Genomic DNA, 18,415 nt, shown 5'->3' with positions numbered 1-18,415 from the left:
ATTGCAAACTGGATCGAAATTTCGCTTCGCTCATTTCTGGGAATCAAAAACTGCACTTTCTTATAGTTTCATTAAAAAGCGAAGCGATTTTGTGAATGTTTTGGCAGTAACTAATTTCACTATTATTATTATTACTATTATTCTCTATAGAAAAGTAAATAAAAGAAAGAAGAGTACGAGGAGGACGCAATGGACGGTACGGACGGTATAAATTGCTAGGAAAAATAAAATTGTCTAAGAAGTTGGGCAAAAAAAGCGTATTTTGCATCCGGCTTTATTGGATGTAGTTTTCATTACGACTTCGAGATCAGTACAACATTCTAGCACTGCATTCTACTGACACATTCGATCACTCAACATAGTCGTAATAATCGACAAAAGCCTGCACCTCGTCAGCATAATCGGTGATGCCGAGCTCTTCAAACTTGGACTGCATGAGCTGGAGCAGTGCGACCATCTCTTGACATTCTTCTTCGCGTGCATCCAGTTTTTCCGCCAAGTTGTCGCGTTCTTCCTTCACACCTTTGACTGTCTGGGCAAGTTTTTTCGTTTCCTTGTTGACTGCAACTCGTTTGGCGAGTTTTTCCTTGAGTGCGTCGATCTTTGCTGCCTGTCCAGCCTCGACCTGTTGGGTGATGGCAGCATCTCGCGCGGCAAACGGTTGGGCTTGCGCCGCGTTAAAAAGACGTGAGGCCTCGCCAGTGGGATCTTGGGCATGATGGACATGACAGTAGCCATTGTATTTGCTCTTGTTAGAGCACTGAGCGTTTGTCGACTTGGCGTAACCGGAGCACTGCATCGCTGTGGGGAAAAAAGAATGAGCAAATTAGCTCGGACAATGTTTTGTTTCCTTAAAAAATGAATGCGCTCATTGTTATTATATTTTTTGGCTCTGAACTGTTGCTATGAAATATTGATTTTTTTTTGGCTCTGAACTGTTGCCATGAAAAAAAATCGGTTTTGGCTCTGAACAACGATACAAAATGTTTTTTGGCTCTGAATTGTTGCTATGAAAAAATTGTTTTTGCAAATGTTTTAGCTTTGAGTCTGAATAGGAAAGAGCTCACTCTCTTTCCCAACCATGTCGCGGCCTCCTGCCTTTGCACTCGCTCATCCCCCCAGTTGCCCTTACCATCCTCGCTTGGCATGCCCTCCCCCTATTCCCTTCCCTCTCAAAACGCTCGCGGATGACGGTTCGCCCGAGCCCCTCACTTTCGATCATTTAAAAGAGCTCACGAAGGACGAGGTTTACCGCATGCTGACTTTTGAATCTAAAAGTCATGAGCATACACGTCAACTCTTAGGCATTAAGAACGCTGAGCTCGCTCTCAAGCATGATGAGATCGAACGCCTCCGCAACCTTGTTCAGGAGTATGTGCAGCACTTCGACAGACTCTTCCGCAGACGAGAAGCTGCTGATGATGCTCAGTGGTTTACCGATCCCAAGAATCCCCAAGAAAAAACAAACCAACCTACTGACCACAAGACGGAGGAACAAGAGATGTTCAAGAGCGACATGGAGGGGTTTGATACTGAGAAACTCCCGACAGAAGAACACAAAAGACCTTCACTCGCCCCCGAGCTCGCGCAGGACTTCGGCGTTTCTGGCTCTCCGCTTGCCTCTGGCCATGTGACTGATGATGAGTGAATGGCAAAAAAAAAAAACAAAAAGGGTGTTGGTTCTGTTGGTGGCTCCGTCATGCAAATCGTTTTTTATTTGTTTTTTTCGGAGCCACCAACGTCACCGTTTTTTATGACATCATTTGTGACAATTGTAGCAACTACATAAATGCGCATTTTTGGTTTTTCGCACTTTCAGGGAATCGAACTCGCGATATCCGATTCCCATCCAGCTTGAAGCGAACTACGGCTCGTCGACTAGCTTTCGTTCAACCAAAAAAAATTGGTTGGGCAATTCCGGTTTGAACAGAAAATTTGTTAAAATTATTTGTTCAATTATTTTGCTGGCTCTGCACTCACTGCCGCCACTGTCGAGTCCTTCATCTCCAGTTCCACACCACCATGGCAGCAGCTAGACTTCTTGAAGCGGGAGAAGACGCGTTCGAGAGCAAGTGCGATTGCTGCGACTAAAGCTGTTATTGCGACGACGTCCATTATACCATTAGGTGAGATTATGCCACGTAGGTGATTAAGATACTGAATGGAACACTATAGGCACTCGTGGCACTGGCACCATTGGTCACGGTTAATACCCAAGGGGACGATGCGCCACTCACATCAGCATACACGTAATACTGACCCGAGCCAGTGTTGAATGCAACAGTTTTGCTGTTGGACGCGAAAATGGTTCCAGTCATACTCACAATCTTGTTCCTGTCAATCGTGATGTTCTGTGCTACAGTCCCTCCACTTCCAGCAGCTGTTGTTCCGATAAAGACTGCCATCTTCAACCCTGTGTTACCAGTTCCAAGCGATGTGAAGCCTGTGACATTCAACCCAGTGGCCACATTCAATGCAGTTGTTGTGAAGGTTGCTACATTGGTCGAATTTGCACTTACACCAAGTTGGTTTGTTCCAGCAGAGTACAACCCTACAAAGCTATTTGCGCTAAAACTGTACGCTGGGTTTGTCACGTTTCCGTTTCCGGCAAGAAACTGGGTGGTGGCATACACCCGTGCACCAGTCACACTGCCTTGGGCAGCGACATCGAGACCGGTGCGGATACCCAATGCATTGAAAAACGCGCACATTGTACCGCCGGCTGAGACACACAGCGCACCTAAATCACTGTAGATGCCAGTGTCAGTGTCACTTGCAAGCGCGATCGCCGGCGTGGAAGCACTGCCATCGGGCACAAGAAGCGCACCAGTAAGAGTACCACCAGCCAAAGGTAAGTAACTACCACCGGCAACTGCGCTGTCGACGTACCCTTTTGTTGCTGCATCATCTGTCGCTGTTGGGGTGCCTAACGATTGTATCTTGTTTCCACCCATGGTTAAACTTGCTGTGGACATAGAGTTTGCAGACACGTTCCCAGCAACACCAATGCCACTGCTCGAAATAGTTGCAACTGCAGCGCCACCAGCAGCAAAACCAAGGATATCCGTGGCTGCAGCGTAAATGCCGGTGTTGCTATCACCAGAGAATGAAATTGATGGCACTGTAGCAGAACCAGCACCAAGAACAACAGCACCACTAACTTCAACGTTTGTAGCTGCCAAATCGCCGGCAATACCCAAGCCCGTGTCACTGAACGTGGCAACTTCAACACCGTCAATGGCAACAGCCACTTCATTGTCAGCCGGTAAGAAGAAGCCATTACCCTCTGTGAATTGAATACTTGGATCTGCTACACTACCATTGTCAGCATCTAATGTTCCTACAAAGAATCCTTGAAGAGCACCAGTCATTGTGGCACCTGTTTTCGGCACGTAACCTACAAGTGCTCCTGAAACTGTTGCGTTGCAGATCTGTTGTACTTCTTGTATTGTGACACCGTCGCCACTATCGATAACCGGATTGAATATTGACATATTATATTACTATCTGATATTAATAGTTAATATCGCTGTTGAACTTTTCCAGCGTGCGGTTCCATGTCTTTCCTGTATCCTGATCCTTTTCTGCATACTCGGCAAGCACATTAATGACCTTCTTGTACTTGTCATTCAGTTTCTTCAACATGGCTGTGTCTCCAACAAACTTCTTTTGCTCTTCAGCATACATTTGGCTGCAAATTTCGTACAGCTCTTCTGAATTGTATTTCTTTCCGTCATCCTCAAATACAAACAGCTCTGGCTCATTCATACCGAACTTGTTGCGAAACATTGCGAAATCATGTATCAAATCGCTCATTCTGCTTGTAATACTGTCCAAATCACGTCTCATAGCATGATCCATGCGCCCAACACTACCTTTTGTCGCTAAGATGTGTTTCTTTGATGTGTTATGACAAGCCATGTTCCATTTACTCTTCAAATCGACGTTGCAGATATCACATCTGTAAGTTTCAGAATTATTTCTATCTTCCATAGACTCTATATGTAGTCAACAAAATGTGACGTTATAGTAGTAAAATGACAAGCAACCTAGCTGATTTCTTCGGCGCATTAGCGAATCCAGCACCACCTTACATACAAAACACAGCGGATGTTATGATGGGATCTGCAAAAAATGCTGCAGGAAACAAAATTGGATCAAAGTACAGAGAAAAGGCAGAAATGAAAAACACTGCAGTTTCCTACATGACAGATCCATACGTTACACCTGACCAGCTCCCATTCTATCATCAACCACGTATTATCCAAGAACAAGAAAGCTGGGCGAAAGGTTATGAAGATCTTGCAAAACTGGAAGAAGGCAAACGAAATCTAAGATACGTGTTGACAAGCGATGAACCCTTCTTCAAGCCATCCATTAGTCAACACATCATTCCACCAGAGAATTTCTTCACAGGATTCAATCAGCCTAATATCATTCCAGAGCAGGAAGGATTTGCTGAGGGTTATGAAAGAAAAGCACTGATGTTGAAGTCTCAGCAAGAAATAGCACAAAGTATTGATGTACCTGTTAATATGAATCAAAATGAGGATACAAGCAGTGAATTCTTAAGCTTGTTGAGACAAATAGCAGCTAATATTGGTAATTCTGATCAAAACAAACAGCCTCCAAAAAAAGAGAAAAAAAAAGCACCCGAAAATATTGAAGACCGGAAAGCGTTATTCGACGAACTCCCGTTCAATGAAGATGAACTAAACAGGGCAGATGCAGCATGGAGAGCAAGACAAGCAGTACAAGCCAGAAACGCGCAACAAAATCCTGCAAACGTAGCTCTTCCGGACACAAACGATGACGACCTCGATGAGTTTGAATTTGACGCGGCAAATATACCCCTTCCATTTGCAAACGACGATGACCTTGATGAACCCCTTCCAGATGCTCTCCCACGCAGACATCGCAAATATCGTGAATATCCTGAACCAACGCCCAATCTCTACCAAAGGTTTTATAATGGAGAAGATGTTGGCGAGAAGATCTTCGGGAGAACGCACGATGATAGTGATATGAGAATGGGTATGTATAATTATCCCAGAGATGATGACATTTATCATTTGCCTTCACGTGCTGAAACATTGCGCCAACAGATCAAAGAAGAAGGGATTCCGCCACCGCTAACAAAACAAGACATAAACCGTATGAAAGATGATTTTGATACAGCTGTCGCGAAGGGTGATACCAAAAAAATATCAGCCGCCTACCAAAAAATAATGAATACTAGTGACTATTACCTTCCATCGGAAATGCTTATGATACATCCATTAGATAGCGATGTATATCACGCCTTAGCCTCCGCCAAAAATTACGTCGGATCAGAGTTCAATAAATTTACCAAAAACAAAGCATTTGCAGCACCAGCAGCCACTAAAAAAGGGAAGGCGAAATCGACAATATCGGAAGACCAGCATGCCCGTGATATTGAAGACCGATATGAAAAAGCAGAAAGAGCAGTTGAACAACGGGAACAAAAACAGGAACAGGTCGCACATTCAGCGGCTGCTGCGAGTATTGTTTCCGCTGTCGAAAAAATTCGCACAAAGAACATGGATACCCAAGGCAAGATAACTGGGTATCTAAGTAGAATAAATATCAACGGCAATTCCGCTTACGACATTATTAAGATGAGTCCTTTGTTTGTGGGTAACGATATGGTGGAAAAGGTTCAATATGCAAAGAACATGAACGATACCGATCTCTATGACCTGTTCATCTCAGCATCGGAAAGCGGAAGAATACCGATAGCATCATCTTCCTTCCCTGCATCTGAAAGAAGAGAAGCCCCATCTATCCCTGCATCTGAAAGAAGAGAAGCTCCATTGAAAAAGGGTCATGGTCTTCCCACACACAAATCAACAATGGATCCTCTAGGTGATGTATTCATTGACCTTGAACAATTGCAACGCAACGTCCTAAAAGTATCAGACGACACTGGTAAAGTACTGATGAACCATAAAATATCACGCCTGTTCAAGAACGCTGTTCACGATCTCATCGACCATCGCCCAATTGAAGAAGACTTTGATAACGAAGAACGTGAGATGATTCGTCGTCTAGCTAAAATTGCCCACATTGCAGACCCATATCTTAAACGTTCAACAAAACCAAAAGCACTAACAATAAAGAAAGGCAAGGTTATTAAAGAATCTGGTGAATCTGACGTCCGGCTCAAGGATCAATTTGATATCTTAAAGGGAATGATTGAAAGCGGTAACAATAACCCACACACATACGCACAACTACACGAGGTCATCAGAGAGTTGGCAAACCGCGGCATTGTTACAAATGCTTGGAAAAATGAGGCACTCAATGTGTACCAATCACCTTTTGTTGTATAACAATATCTAATCAGGTATTATTATGAGTAAACAAAGCCGAATCCAACCCGAAAGTTTTTACAACAAGGTACCAAAACAGCTTTTGAAGGAACGAGAAACATATCCCGCGTACAAACAAGTTCGAATTGATCTTCCGGCTCGCATATTAATCGATGGTGCATCAGGCTCAGGCAAGACAGACACATTACTTGAACTAATCAAGCGCATTGGAGTGTTCCACAAATACTATTTGTACCTTAGAAATGAAAATCAAACCTTGTATGACTATTTGAAGATGAATTTGAAAGAAGTTGCCGACGAAGCTGGTGTTCCTCTAAGTGATATTCTCTACGTACAGAGCGATCTCACCAACGTCCCTCCTCCTGATAAGATGGATCCAGCATTCAACAACCTGATAGTGTTTGACGATATGTTGACAGAATCACCCAAGAACATGAAGAGTGTAGTTGAATACTTTACAAAATCACGTCCCTACAACTGCACATGTGTTTGGATTACCCAGAACTATTACTCCACTGATAAACGTATCCGAGGTTCTTGTGATTACGTTATTATGAAACGTCTGAATTCTGACAAGGATGCCAAGCTGATTTTCTCTGAATACTGTCGTGGTCTTGAAAAACAGCTCATTCCGTTATGGCAGCAGTGTGTTGCGAAGAACCAAGCCAATTTCTTCATGATCGATATGAAAACATCAGACCCAGATTACAGATTCCGTTGTAACTATCAACCAGTTCCAGAATCGTACTACAAAAAGTGATTAGAACCTTTAGTTCGTATCCTTTGGATTAGATTGATTAATTAATCGAAATAATCTTCAAGTACTTTCTCGTTTTTGACAGTGTTGTCGCCGAAATCTTCGACAATATCGTCTAGTTTTCTGCCTTTGATCAATTGTTCAGCTACATACATGCAGTAATAACCACATGCTTCTGATTTCTTGTTCTGGTAGTCCTCATTACTGTAATACAATGGTTTACCGGATGACATCGCAAACTCATAAGTCGGAATGTTTGGGTTCAAGCCGAAAGAGTCAAAATACTCTGTTCGTGCCTTGTTAATATTACTCAGCAATACCCAATGTGTTCCTTGACCTTTAGGATCGAGTTCTAGATTAATGACATAGATTTTGTTTCCAATCTTTTTGGGTAGCTGTCCAGATGAAAAACTACCAGCATATTCCTTGTATGGATCGAGATATGTGTCAATTTCAGAGTCCGAAATATTCAACAGTTTCTTCATTTATACCGTTACGTTAGAAGAATGATCCACCTAAGCGGAATGAACCTCCTTTGGTACTTTTCTTGGCTTTGGTTCGTTTCTTGGCGGCACCACCTGCAACAAAAGCACATTTCTTGCAGCCACAGTTAGCACAAGTTGAACGTCTCATGCGTCTTCCATTAGCTGAAGTGGCCATCTTTTCTCCAACGTTCTGTGTGTTGTTCCCACAACGTACGCAATAATCGCTTGCCATCTTTATGTTCCTATAATAAGAAAACATTAATTTCTCGTGTAAATCTAGTATACATGGTTTATCATCCGGTTAAATTGAATCTCACAAGAGATCACGTCCGAAAGCTCGCAAAGGGCAAAAACATTCGCCTCTCAAACAATCACATCAAGACTGGTGGACAGACTGTTCATTTGACCAAGACACAAATCAACCGCATCGGTAAGGCACGTAAGACAGGTTCTGGTATCACTTTGCAGCTTTCATTGCCTCAGCTTCGTCATCACGGTCGTCACGGCGCGGGTTTCTTTGGTAATCTGCTCAAGGGTGTTGCAAAGAACGTCATTAATACAGCCGGCAAGACACTTTTAGATAAAGGTACACAAAAGCTTGCCGACTATGGTGCCAAGAAAGGTGGTATCATTGGTACACTCGCAAATGCTGGTGCCAGTACACTTTCAAAAGTAGGCGACCATGTCATCGACAAAGTTAATACCAAGCTTGGCGGCTCTGGTCTCACTAAGGCAGGCTGGAAATCTGCTTGTAGTCGTGCCAAGGCAAGTGCCAAGAAAGGAGGCAGCTTTAACACTCACCTCAAACGTGAACTGAACAAAGAAATCAAAAAGAAGACAGCCAAACGTAAATCTGCAGGCTCAAAACGACCTGCTCGTGGTGGTCAGGGCTTCTTAGGAAATATCTTAGGCAGCATTCTTCCATTTTAATCTATTGATCATATAGACATATGAGTAATAGACTTATGCGTACCCAAGCGAACAAGACATTGTTCATTAATACAAAGAACAATCTCTCGACAACGCCAAATACAATCATCTTCAATTTCCCATACACCATGACTTTTGTGGATGGTGATAAAATTGCACTTGTTAGCTTGTTCTTGTATCGTTCTTGGCCGAATATCCTTATTTTCTGGAACAACAGAACATTTTCGTACACATTTAATGGTTCTGGAACAGGCACAGGAACAACTAACATCACATTACCCGAAGGTAACTACAGTGTAGATTATTTGAATCAGTATCTGCATCTACAAATGTTCAATAATGGGCAGTATTTGCTTGATAACAACGGTATTCCTGTCTATTTTATGAAGATTCAAGAGAATCCGGTGTATTACAAGGAACAGTTGACATGCACACCAGTACCTGATACTCTCCCTTCTGGTTGGTCAAATCCAGCTGGTTTCGCGTTAACAGGGCTTGTTCCTCAATTGAACTTTGATGGCTCCGATTTCAATAAGGTGCTTGGATTTAATAAGAACACGTCATACCCAGCATCGAACGCGTTAACGACTCAATATGAAGTGTTATCACCCAATATCCCACAGGTTGACCCTGTTATCAGTTGCTCACTCAATTGCAACCTTGTTAATTCAGGTTCACTTAACACCCCATCTGTCAGTCAGTCTATCTACCAGTTTTCCCCAGCAGATAGTGTTGTATATGGAGGTCAGGTCACTATTGAGCCCGATAATTTGCGATACTTTACAATCAAATCAGGAACATACAATCAAATGGTGTTCACTTTCACAGATGAAAATGGTCGTCCTCTTCAAATGGTAGATCCAGATGTTGTTCTTGTTTGCCAATTTGCTTAAAGAAATTATTAAATGTCGTAGTTATATAGGAACATGAGCAACACGTTATTTTTACGTAAAGGTGTCTTTAGAGGCAAGAAAGAAATGGATGGCAACGGTATCGTGCGTGTACCACTTGTCAAGTTTGATCGCATGGGTAGAAAGCACGAAATGATGGCCAAGAAAACACCAGAGGGTTTAACAGTCCATGTTATTCACCCTCGTGAACGCAAGCATGGAGGTAGTTTCCTTAAAGCACTTGGTAGCTTGTTCGGATTTGGACTGCCTCAGCAACCACAAAAATGCTACAAAGCAGCCGCGCCCAAAGCACCTAAGAAAGGTGGAAGTATGAATCGCAAAGCAATTGAAAAAGCATTGAGCAAGCGCTTCAAGTAGAATCATAATGTAATTATAATTAATTTATGATGATATACTAGTATTAACATGAGTAGTGACCAAGACCAACTCCACAACATGCTCCAAGAGAGCTCAGCAATCGACGCTTACTTGCAGCAATACACCGATTCACAATGGCAGTACATCAACGATTTCAATCAAGGTGATTACTCCAACCGTATTCAAATTGACATGAAAAGTCTCCAGACTAAGGTTGTTTGCCCAAGAGACATGGTTCTCGCTATTCCTTTGACAGTAGAATCGGCATCCACAGCTGAACCTGTTGTAAATCTTACAGGACCATTACAGGGCACTCCTTGTGGTGTAGCAAGTGGTACAGATGTAGTTTGTTTCAAGAACTCTGTCTTGGATTTAATCAGGGGTATTGAAATCCAAGCAAATGATGGTACCGACATTCTCAATGAACAAGACATACACTTCCGTAACGCTACAAGACAAGGTCTCGAGCACACCCGTGATTGGTATGAATCTGAAAGTTGCGAACTTGGTTTCGCATATGATAGTTATCAACAGGGTACTACAGGCGGTGCTACAAAATTACCTTTCTTGCTTGCTGCAGCTGTTGCTACAACCTACAATGATGGTGGTAACAAGGGTCTCTATAACCGATTCCTCGATTTCAACAGCATTGTCACGTATAGTGCAAACAAGTACTCCGGCGTTGTTTTCATCCCTCTGAACGAGTTGCATGATTTCTACGACCGCATTGACTATCCTCTTCCTAACATGGCTTGGACTACATACTTTAACTTAAATTTCTCTAGTGGCCAGACTACCCCACCTGATTATCCACCACTTGTATCTCTTACAGCATCCGGATCTGGCCTCGTTGCTGGTGAAAATTTGAAGATCACTATCGGTGGTGCTGGTTCTGCTATGGGAGGTGTTTGCCGTCTCTATTACAAGTCCCTCGTTCTTCCAGCTGAAAAGTATCACGCACTTGCTGGTGCTCTCAGAGCTGGCTACGTGAAGAAAGTTCACTTCGTTGCATCAGATGTCAGCACCGTTAATAACACCACAGCCGGTAATGACTCAACTACACAGCAACAAATGAGAATCTCTGACTCCGTTGTTCGACCACTTCGTGTCACAGTCTTACCTTATCAAGTTACAGGTGGCCTAACCCAAATTCAAAAATACGGTGCCCTTGGTATCAACAACGTGGATGCCCAGCTCAGATCATGCAATATCGACATCAATGATGAACAATACTTCAACAAGGACATGTTCCTTGATCTTGAACTCTGGAACCAAGTCCGTGAATGTATGGTTGGTTACGGCACCAGTAACGAAATCGGCAGTCTCTTGAATTACCACGATTGGAAGAACTGTAACAGATTCACCATCATGAACCTCTCTCGTATTGCATCACGTCTTGTCAGACCAAATGCCCAATGCTCGTTGGTTGTGAAATTCAATAACACTAGCGCTGCTACTGGCTCTAAATATTACAACTACTGGTTCATCATCGATCGTTTGAAGACAGTTATCATCCGTAACGGTAGCACTTCTGTTGCATACGACAAGTTTATGGGTAACCCTGATACTCGTGCTGGCAGCCTTGGTGATATGAACGACATCAAACGTGTTCGCCAAAATGCTGAAGACGCTCTCGGCATCTAAACAATTATTAATTAACTAATCAGTAATTGTTTGCTCCAATATTCCAAATCTCTTGAACATATCAAGTCTCTTGGCTTTTTCTTCTTCCTTGATAATAGCGTGAATTTCTTGGTACATTGCATAGTCGATTGCATTGAGCTTATCAAGTGCTGCTGTATCTTCATGGATCTTATCGAATTCTTCCTTGTGTTCTTCTTTGAATCTTTCAGCGACCACTTCAGATGATTCATCGCTTGCGTGTAGCTGCGCCATTGCCTTTTCATTCAGATCATTTAATAGTTTAACCGTTGGTTCTGTTAATTCAAGTTCCTTTTTCTCGAATGCGTACTTGTCTTTCACCTCTTGTAGCTTGCGTCTAAGTACACTTCTCGACTTGTCCATGTCCATAATCTTGCCTAAAATCGCTTCATCTGACAAATTCATACTAAATTCTATAGTTTATAGAGATTTTATTAAATCATTATAACTTTTCATGTTCTTCATCTTCCTCTTCATCGTCTGTATACCACACATCGTCAGCCCTCAACATTATATCTACGTTCATTATACATTCATCGTCACGGAATTTAAAAAGCTCGCAATCATGACTGTTCCCTTCTTTTCTGAGTTCTTTAATTATAGTTTCTAGCTCTTGTATCATAGTCTCCATTTCCGTTTCAATACCATACAAATCTGATTGCATGTCTTTGAAACGTCTCAAAACAAAATCAAGGTGTTTATGTGTCATCACTATACTTGATCAATATTTTCTATACTTTTATATCAAGAAAGTAGCTTGACATATGGTGCAATCAATCTCTGATACAAGTCCGGATCATACAAATAACTCAATGGTTCATCATAGTGTCTCCATGCTAGTATTTTATCAACCATGTCTTTGTGACAGCTCTTGTGCATAGGTCTTGTTTCCCAGTCAGTTGCTCTTGTCCAGTTACGGATTTTCTTGTTACACAGCTTGCAGTTCATTTCTAACTATACTAACTACATTTATTTTATATAGTTTTCCATTATTATCTCCGCAACGTAAAGGTAACGTTAGAGGGATATTCAAAGGCTCCTAACTCAAAATGAAAGATGCAGTCGCATGTGCATTGTTCTGTTCTTTCTTCAAGAATGTCTTGGATAGTAGAATTATGAACGGGGCAATCGCATTTTGGTTTTTCACTCTTGTCACAAAAATCTTCACTATCGTAACAATAAGTGGTACAATCACAATCTCCATCAGCTGCTGCTCCACAATCGCATGTTTCTTCTTCACTATCGTCATTAAGTTCATCCGTCTCTTGGTTAGTGCTTGATCCAGTTATGAACTCAATGAAATAATTGTACAATTGTTGATCGTTGTAGTTACAGGCTCGTCGTAAATCTTCCATACTTGTTAGCTTCACTCCATCACAAGAGATTATCCCATTAGTATTTCGAAGAATCGACGCTGAAAAGTACTCGGCTCTACACATCGGGCACGTATACCAATTTTCTTCCGTGATTTGTCTTATACAAGCAACACAAACAACGTGTCCACAAGCAATTTCTGTCTTTTCCTCAAAATCTTCGCAACAAATAGGGCACTCCATTAACTATACTAAATACATTTATTTTTATATAGTTTTCAATTATTTTACGTCTTGATAGACTACAGTGTAGCCCTCCTTCATCGTGCTGATCCAAAATTTGTCATTATAATCAGCAGTCTTTCTAAGAAGTGGGGTGATCACCCCTGTAATGCTTTTTAAGATAAATCTGAATTTAAGCGGGTCTCTGCTTCCTCTGCGCTCCTCCCAGTGGTCTTGTAGCTCATCTAGTTGGGCTTGATAACTTTTTATTGTTTCGCGGTCGATTTGATCCAAAAGATCATAGCATTGCACGAATGTAGTTTCACGATTGAGGCAGCACATGTCACAACCATCGTACACTTCAATGCTGTACCCGTGCTTTGTGGTGACTGATGTGGTGGCAGGATTTTGATCGTCGAAATCAGTACAATACACACCAATTGACCGACATTGGGAACAGTAACAAACAGTACTAGCTGAAGGACTAAAATACCGACCAGTGTTGTCATCTTGCAAAATTTTCACAACTTTTAACGGTTTGTGGTTCAATAACTCTTCAAAAACTGCTTCCATTTCTAACTATACTGAATAAATTTATTTTTATATAGTTTTCAATGATTTTTCACCAAGGGGCAGAACCTTTCGTTGGCTTGACACCGCGACGCTCAACATTCTCTAGAATCAGTTTCCAAACGATTTCTGGAAATTTGAACACATACGTCAAATACCATCCATTCCACTGACGCCCGACGAAGAAAGGAGATTTTTTCAGAATACTTTGTGATTTTATCACCCTTTTTGCGTGCTCAACGCCATGCTCATCATCATACTTTGTTTTTCTTCCAAATGTTGCATAAGGAACATCTTTGTACACATCAAAATGGCCGTAAAGATCAACTCCGACAAAGGTTGCCAAGTAGCGAAAGCTTTCGTATTCATAACAGTCTCCTTTCACCATATCGCTGCTCAAAAACTCTTGAGCTTCTTTGTCCCCGATTTTGTTCTTCTCTCTTCGCTTGAGAATAGCTTCATCTAAAGGCTCTGTTCTGCCTTTATCTTCTTCAATCATGCAATCGCTGTCGTAATCTAATTCCCCGTCACGAAACCATATATCCATTGGACACATTGACCCAGCCATTTTGTACTGTACTAACTATACTGAATAAATTTATTTTTATATAGTTTTCAATTTTTTTATTCCAATTCTTCCCACTCAACTTTGCGTGGAGTAATATTGTTCATTCCTTTGATCACTGCATGTGGACAATAGAGTTTGTACTTGAAATCACCAAGTTCATTGCCAGTCGCGACTTCGATCTTTTCAGACAGAATAATACCATCGGTATGGATACGAACAACTTTATCAAGATGTGGGCGAATTAATCTCATCATAACAAGGCGAATCTGTGAGTAAATGAATGGTTTAACACGAGCAAATGGTGTTTCAAAGTAGCTGTTTGTGTCAACAACATTGTATTTGACAACCAATCCGTTCTTAGCATCGACAGTAAAATCTTCGACATCATGAATCTCTTCCGTTTCTTTCAAATACTGTATCTTCTTGCTTTCTTCATGCACTGTCTTGGTAACTGTATCAACCATACTGAGTGCGCCAATGAAACCATTGATCATTAGTTTGGCATCAGGTAAATTTTGTTGCTTGAATCCAAACAGCTCGTCTTTGAATGAACCAAATACTTTGTCTCCTTTTACACGACTTTGTCCATCATAATGAAGGAAATTCGGCTTGCCATCGTGAATCAATTCAATTGTTAGACCAAGTTCTCTGAATGCTTTGATGTCAATAGAAGTGTACCAGTCAAGTTCTTCATTCCAACGAGTAAACCAACAAGAATCTGGTTGGAAGCCCGATATCAAACAACGATAGATACCAAACTCCAAGTGTTCGCTGAAATCATCAATAGTTTTGAAAGTACCACGTTTAGTTGGAACAAGGAAAGTGTTCTTAGTAATAATGCTGAAATAAGCACTGATCATATCGAGTTCCCATGCTTCACCTTCGTATTCCTTCCACTTCATTAATGCGCCTCTAGAAGATGACATGATTATTCTTGCTTCATCGGCCAATACAACTTCAGCATCTATTGGTTGTGTGTGATCGTACAAGAATTTAATCATGGTACGTCTTCTGTCTCCTGTTTTGAAGAAATCAATACGTCCTTTCGATGCTTTCAAATAGACATTACGTTTCTCAATAAAATCATCGTATGTCTGTTTCAATGCTTCTTTAGTTGGTGATTTGACTAGTACATTTGTTGCTGAGACAGGATGGTACTTGATTTTGTTAAATTCTGTCCAATCCATTTGTCCCATTCCATTCTCATCATAAGTGCAGACATAATCGGTTTGAGATACATATGCCATTGGTTTGCGCACTGAATAAGATATACCCTTCTGGACATGTCTTTTGGTGGCTGTGAAATGGCCGTACTTCAAAGTGAGGATAACTGATTTGATTGATTGATATTCACTGTTGTAGTCAACGTCTCCAATGACAGTTATCTTGGTTCTCAGTTTCTTTTCAAGGCGTGGTATCACATCAACGGAAATCTTGGTATTGGGTACTACTTTGAGATACTTGCGGAAGTCTTTAGACGTTTTCCATGGCATATCATCTAGAAGCAGGATGTGTAAAGCGTCAAACAAACAATCGTTGGTACTTGATGATCCACCAGCTGTTTCAATCGCAGGATGAACAATTATCATCATCTTTGTGTACACAACAAATTCATCATCATTGTACGGTACAATCTCTGGGATTTCTATTTTGCCATGTAAATTTTGTTTCCCAGTGCTGACTCCGACACGTTCCTTTACCAGAACACGCTTGCCGTTTTCATTGTACGTATAAATATTGCCAATTACAACGATACGAACTGATGCTTTGTCGTTTGTAGTATCGAGTTCTTCACGAAGCGCTTCAATGTATCCCATCAAAGTATGAGTTACTTGAGCATGATTCATTTCAAGATCATAAAATACCATAATACCATCGCCTTCCTTTCTTTGCATATCATAAGCAGATCTCAGCTTTGTTGCTGTAACTTTCACCTTGAATTTTGGGATTTGCATTTCTATTATACATTTATACTAGAAATTAGTTTTTATATAGTTTTCAATCATTTTCTCTTTTTAGTAGCCTTGACAAAATCAGCTGCTTTCACTTTAATCATGCCGTTCTTGTCTGGCTTCAACGTTATTGCATTAATATGTCTTTGTGATTTCTTATGCAGATACATTGATCCTTGACAGACATGGTCTCCACATTCACACTTCACAATCTCCTTCTTCTTTGCTAAATACGCTTTTTTCCATTCAGGATCTGCATAGTATTCAACAAATAATTTCTTCACCTTCGGCTCTTTGGCCTTGGGTTTTTCTTCTATTTCCTTATTTTCCATAGTTTTCTATCTATATATTCAAGACATATTTTTATATCATTATTATATGGATGAAGTACTATGAAAATTTTGGTATAGGCGGCATTGATCCAAAAGAAGCTGCCACTGAATTGCTGGCGTTATTGTACAAGAAGCCAAAGAAAGAGAAGGGTGTCAACATGCCTCGATTTTACACTGGTACTGGTGGTTTGACGATACAGGCCGATCTTTTGTATTTGCCTTGGGATCAATGGCATTTAGAAGGAAGCTCGTTCAAGTATGCTCTGGTTGCAATTGATACAGGCAATCGCAAAACAGATGCAGTGCCAATGCAAGAGAAAACAGCTGAGGCAACATTGAAAGCATTCAAAATCATGTTCAAGCGTGGTATTGTACAAATGCCATCAAGTCAGCTACAGGTTGATGGTGGTACTGAATTTAAAGGGGTTTGTGCACGTTTCTTTGAAGATGCCGGTGTTACAATCAGAGTTGCTGAACGCGGACGCCACAGGAGTCAGGCTCTTGTTGAAGCAAAGAACAAACAGATAGGTAAAGCCGTGTTTATTGCTCAAAATGCAAGAGAGTTGGTATTGGGTACAGATAATGCTGAGTGGGTTGATGATCTACCTCGTATTATTGCAGAGATCAACAAGAACATAAAACTGAAACCAGTGCCAGAAGATGCGGTGCCTGTATGTAAAGGAGATAGTTGTCTGATTCTTGATGAAGGCACAAAGGTAAGAGTAGCTAATGATTTCCCAAAGAATCTGCGAGGTGAAGATGAATCAACTGATCGTTTCAGAGAAACAGATCTCAGATGGGATCCAACTGTTCGTGAAATTACTGAAGTTCACCTTCTTCCTGCACAGCCACCAATGTACAGTATTACAGGCAAGAAACATTGGTATACGAAACAACGCTTGCAAGTGGTTGGCAAGACTGAAAACATGCCGCCAGACAGTGTATTGCGAAAACAACCAAAAGGATATGTTTACGGTGAGAATGACATCGCAGAAGATGAGAGCGACGATGATTTTACAGCTGAAGAAGCACCTGTTGAAGAAAGCTCTTCTCGTAGAGGGACGCGTGTGCGAAAACCTGTTCATCGACTAACAATTGATGAGAGAGGAAGACAAAAATAATGAAATTGATTAATTCGATTATTTTCTTTTCATATCACGAACCAGCTTTGATATCTGTTCTTTCACATACAATGGCCGGAGCTGTTTTGGGGTTTCACGGATTTTTGTTATTACATCATCAAGTTCTTGTAACCCATCGTGAATAACTTGCTGCCAAGATCTGGGATCCACTGGAAATCCATGTTGGTCACGAAAACATTGTACTGCTGGTTTTGGTGGGCGCTTGATGGTAATTTGGGGTGTTTCAGGGGTTGTGTCATGCTCATCAAGTGCTTTGAAGTCAACCTTCGGGGTTTCAATATGTTCTGGGTCAAGAAGTTCATATTCTTCAAGTGGTTCAATAATTGGCACAAATTCTTCATCATCTGCTTCGGTTACAACTGGCTTTGGTGGTTTAACGATTTCTTCATCAAGTTCATCCATATCTGCTGCTTCAACATCCTGATCATCCAATTCATGTAACCATTTGTGCTTTTCAGCGATTGCTTTCAATGTTTCGTAACTGGCAGTCACATTTTTGTTACCAGACGTGCTACGTTGGATGCCTACTTCTTTGAGCTTTTTACTGAACGCATAAATTGTGGGGATCTCATCCGACCTGAAGCTTTTGGTGAACTTGTCAAACATGGTGCACATTTGCTCATTTATTCCCTTTTCTTTCAGAATGTACGACTTTTTGAGGAATTTGAAGACTGGATGCAATCGTTCGGCTATGAAATCAAGCTTAGTCTGACTGTCTGGAACTTTGTGACACAAAAAGTTAGTGTTATCGATTTCGAGCAAGTAGTTGAAGAACGCCTTGCCAACCTTGTTGTTTCACACTTTTTCACAAGCATGCCGAATACGCATGATCTTCCATTCTGTGAGTGCTGCAGTCCAATG

General features: G+C 41.3%; 6 protein-coding genes across 6 annotated transcripts; 2 read left to right on the top strand and 4 right to left on the bottom strand.

Annotated features, from left to right (window-relative positions):
* Nucleotides 1–272: 272 nt before the first annotated feature.
* On the bottom strand, nt 273–2,371 carry CAOG_05706 (hypothetical protein). The gene is made up of 2 exons (XM_004346329.1): nt 2,325–2,371; nt 273–801 (listed from the first exon to the last, which is right to left on the bottom strand). The coding sequence occupies exon 2, from the start codon at nt 797–799 to the stop codon at nt 350–352; it is 450 nt and encodes a 149-aa protein (XP_004346379.1). The 5' UTR covers nt 800–801; nt 2,325–2,371; the 3' UTR covers nt 273–349.
* On the bottom strand, nt 2,133–3,371 carry CAOG_05705 (hypothetical protein; the record flags this gene model as incomplete). Its single annotated transcript, XM_004346328.1, has 1 exon — nt 2,133–3,371. One exon carries the CDS (start codon nt 3,369–3,371, stop codon nt 2,133–2,135), a length of 1,239 nt encoding a protein of 412 aa, XP_004346378.1.
* Nucleotides 3,372–7,880: 4,509 nt separating this feature from the next.
* CAOG_05704 (hypothetical protein) lies at nt 7,881–8,525 on the top strand (the record flags this gene model as incomplete). The annotated part of the gene is made up of 1 exon (XM_004346327.1): nt 7,881–8,525. One exon carries the CDS (start codon nt 7,881–7,883, stop codon nt 8,523–8,525), a length of 645 nt encoding a protein of 214 aa, XP_004346377.1.
* A 1,689-nt stretch (nt 8,526–10,214) lies between these two features.
* Nucleotides 10,215–11,437, top strand: CAOG_05703 (hypothetical protein; the record flags this gene model as incomplete). Its single annotated transcript, XM_004346326.1, has 5 exons — nt 10,215–10,275; nt 10,374–10,449; nt 10,579–10,838; nt 10,908–11,144; nt 11,301–11,437. 5 exons carry the CDS (start codon nt 10,215–10,217, stop codon nt 11,435–11,437), a joined length of 771 nt encoding a protein of 256 aa, XP_004346376.1.
* A 15-nt stretch (nt 11,438–11,452) lies between these two features.
* Nucleotides 11,453–11,860, bottom strand: CAOG_05702 (hypothetical protein; the record flags this gene model as incomplete). The annotated part of the gene is made up of 1 exon (XM_004346325.1): nt 11,453–11,860. One exon carries the CDS (start codon nt 11,858–11,860, stop codon nt 11,453–11,455), a length of 408 nt encoding a protein of 135 aa, XP_004346375.1.
* Nucleotides 11,861–14,184: 2,324 nt separating this feature from the next.
* Nucleotides 14,185–15,054, bottom strand: CAOG_05701 (hypothetical protein; the record flags this gene model as incomplete). Its single annotated transcript, XM_004346324.1, has 1 exon — nt 14,185–15,054. The coding sequence occupies one exon, from the start codon at nt 15,052–15,054 to the stop codon at nt 14,185–14,187; it is 870 nt and encodes a 289-aa protein (XP_004346374.1).
* Nucleotides 15,055–18,415: the final 3,361 nt, after the last annotated feature.

The sequence above is a fragment of the Capsaspora owczarzaki genome, assembly GCF_000151315.2.
Source record: "Capsaspora owczarzaki ATCC 30864 unplaced genomic scaffold supercont2.9, whole genome shotgun sequence".
Taxonomy (NCBI): domain Eukaryota; class Filasterea; order Ministeriida; family Capsasporidae; genus Capsaspora; species Capsaspora owczarzaki.
The sequence above is the reverse complement of the archived record's forward strand: the minus strand, read 5'-3'. Positions and strand labels throughout refer to the sequence as shown.

Coding starts and splice junctions, on each gene's coding strand:
- CAOG_05706 (XM_004346329.1), bottom strand. CDS start 799: ATGCAGTGCTCCGGTTACGCCAAGTCGACAAACGCTCAGTGCTCTAAC.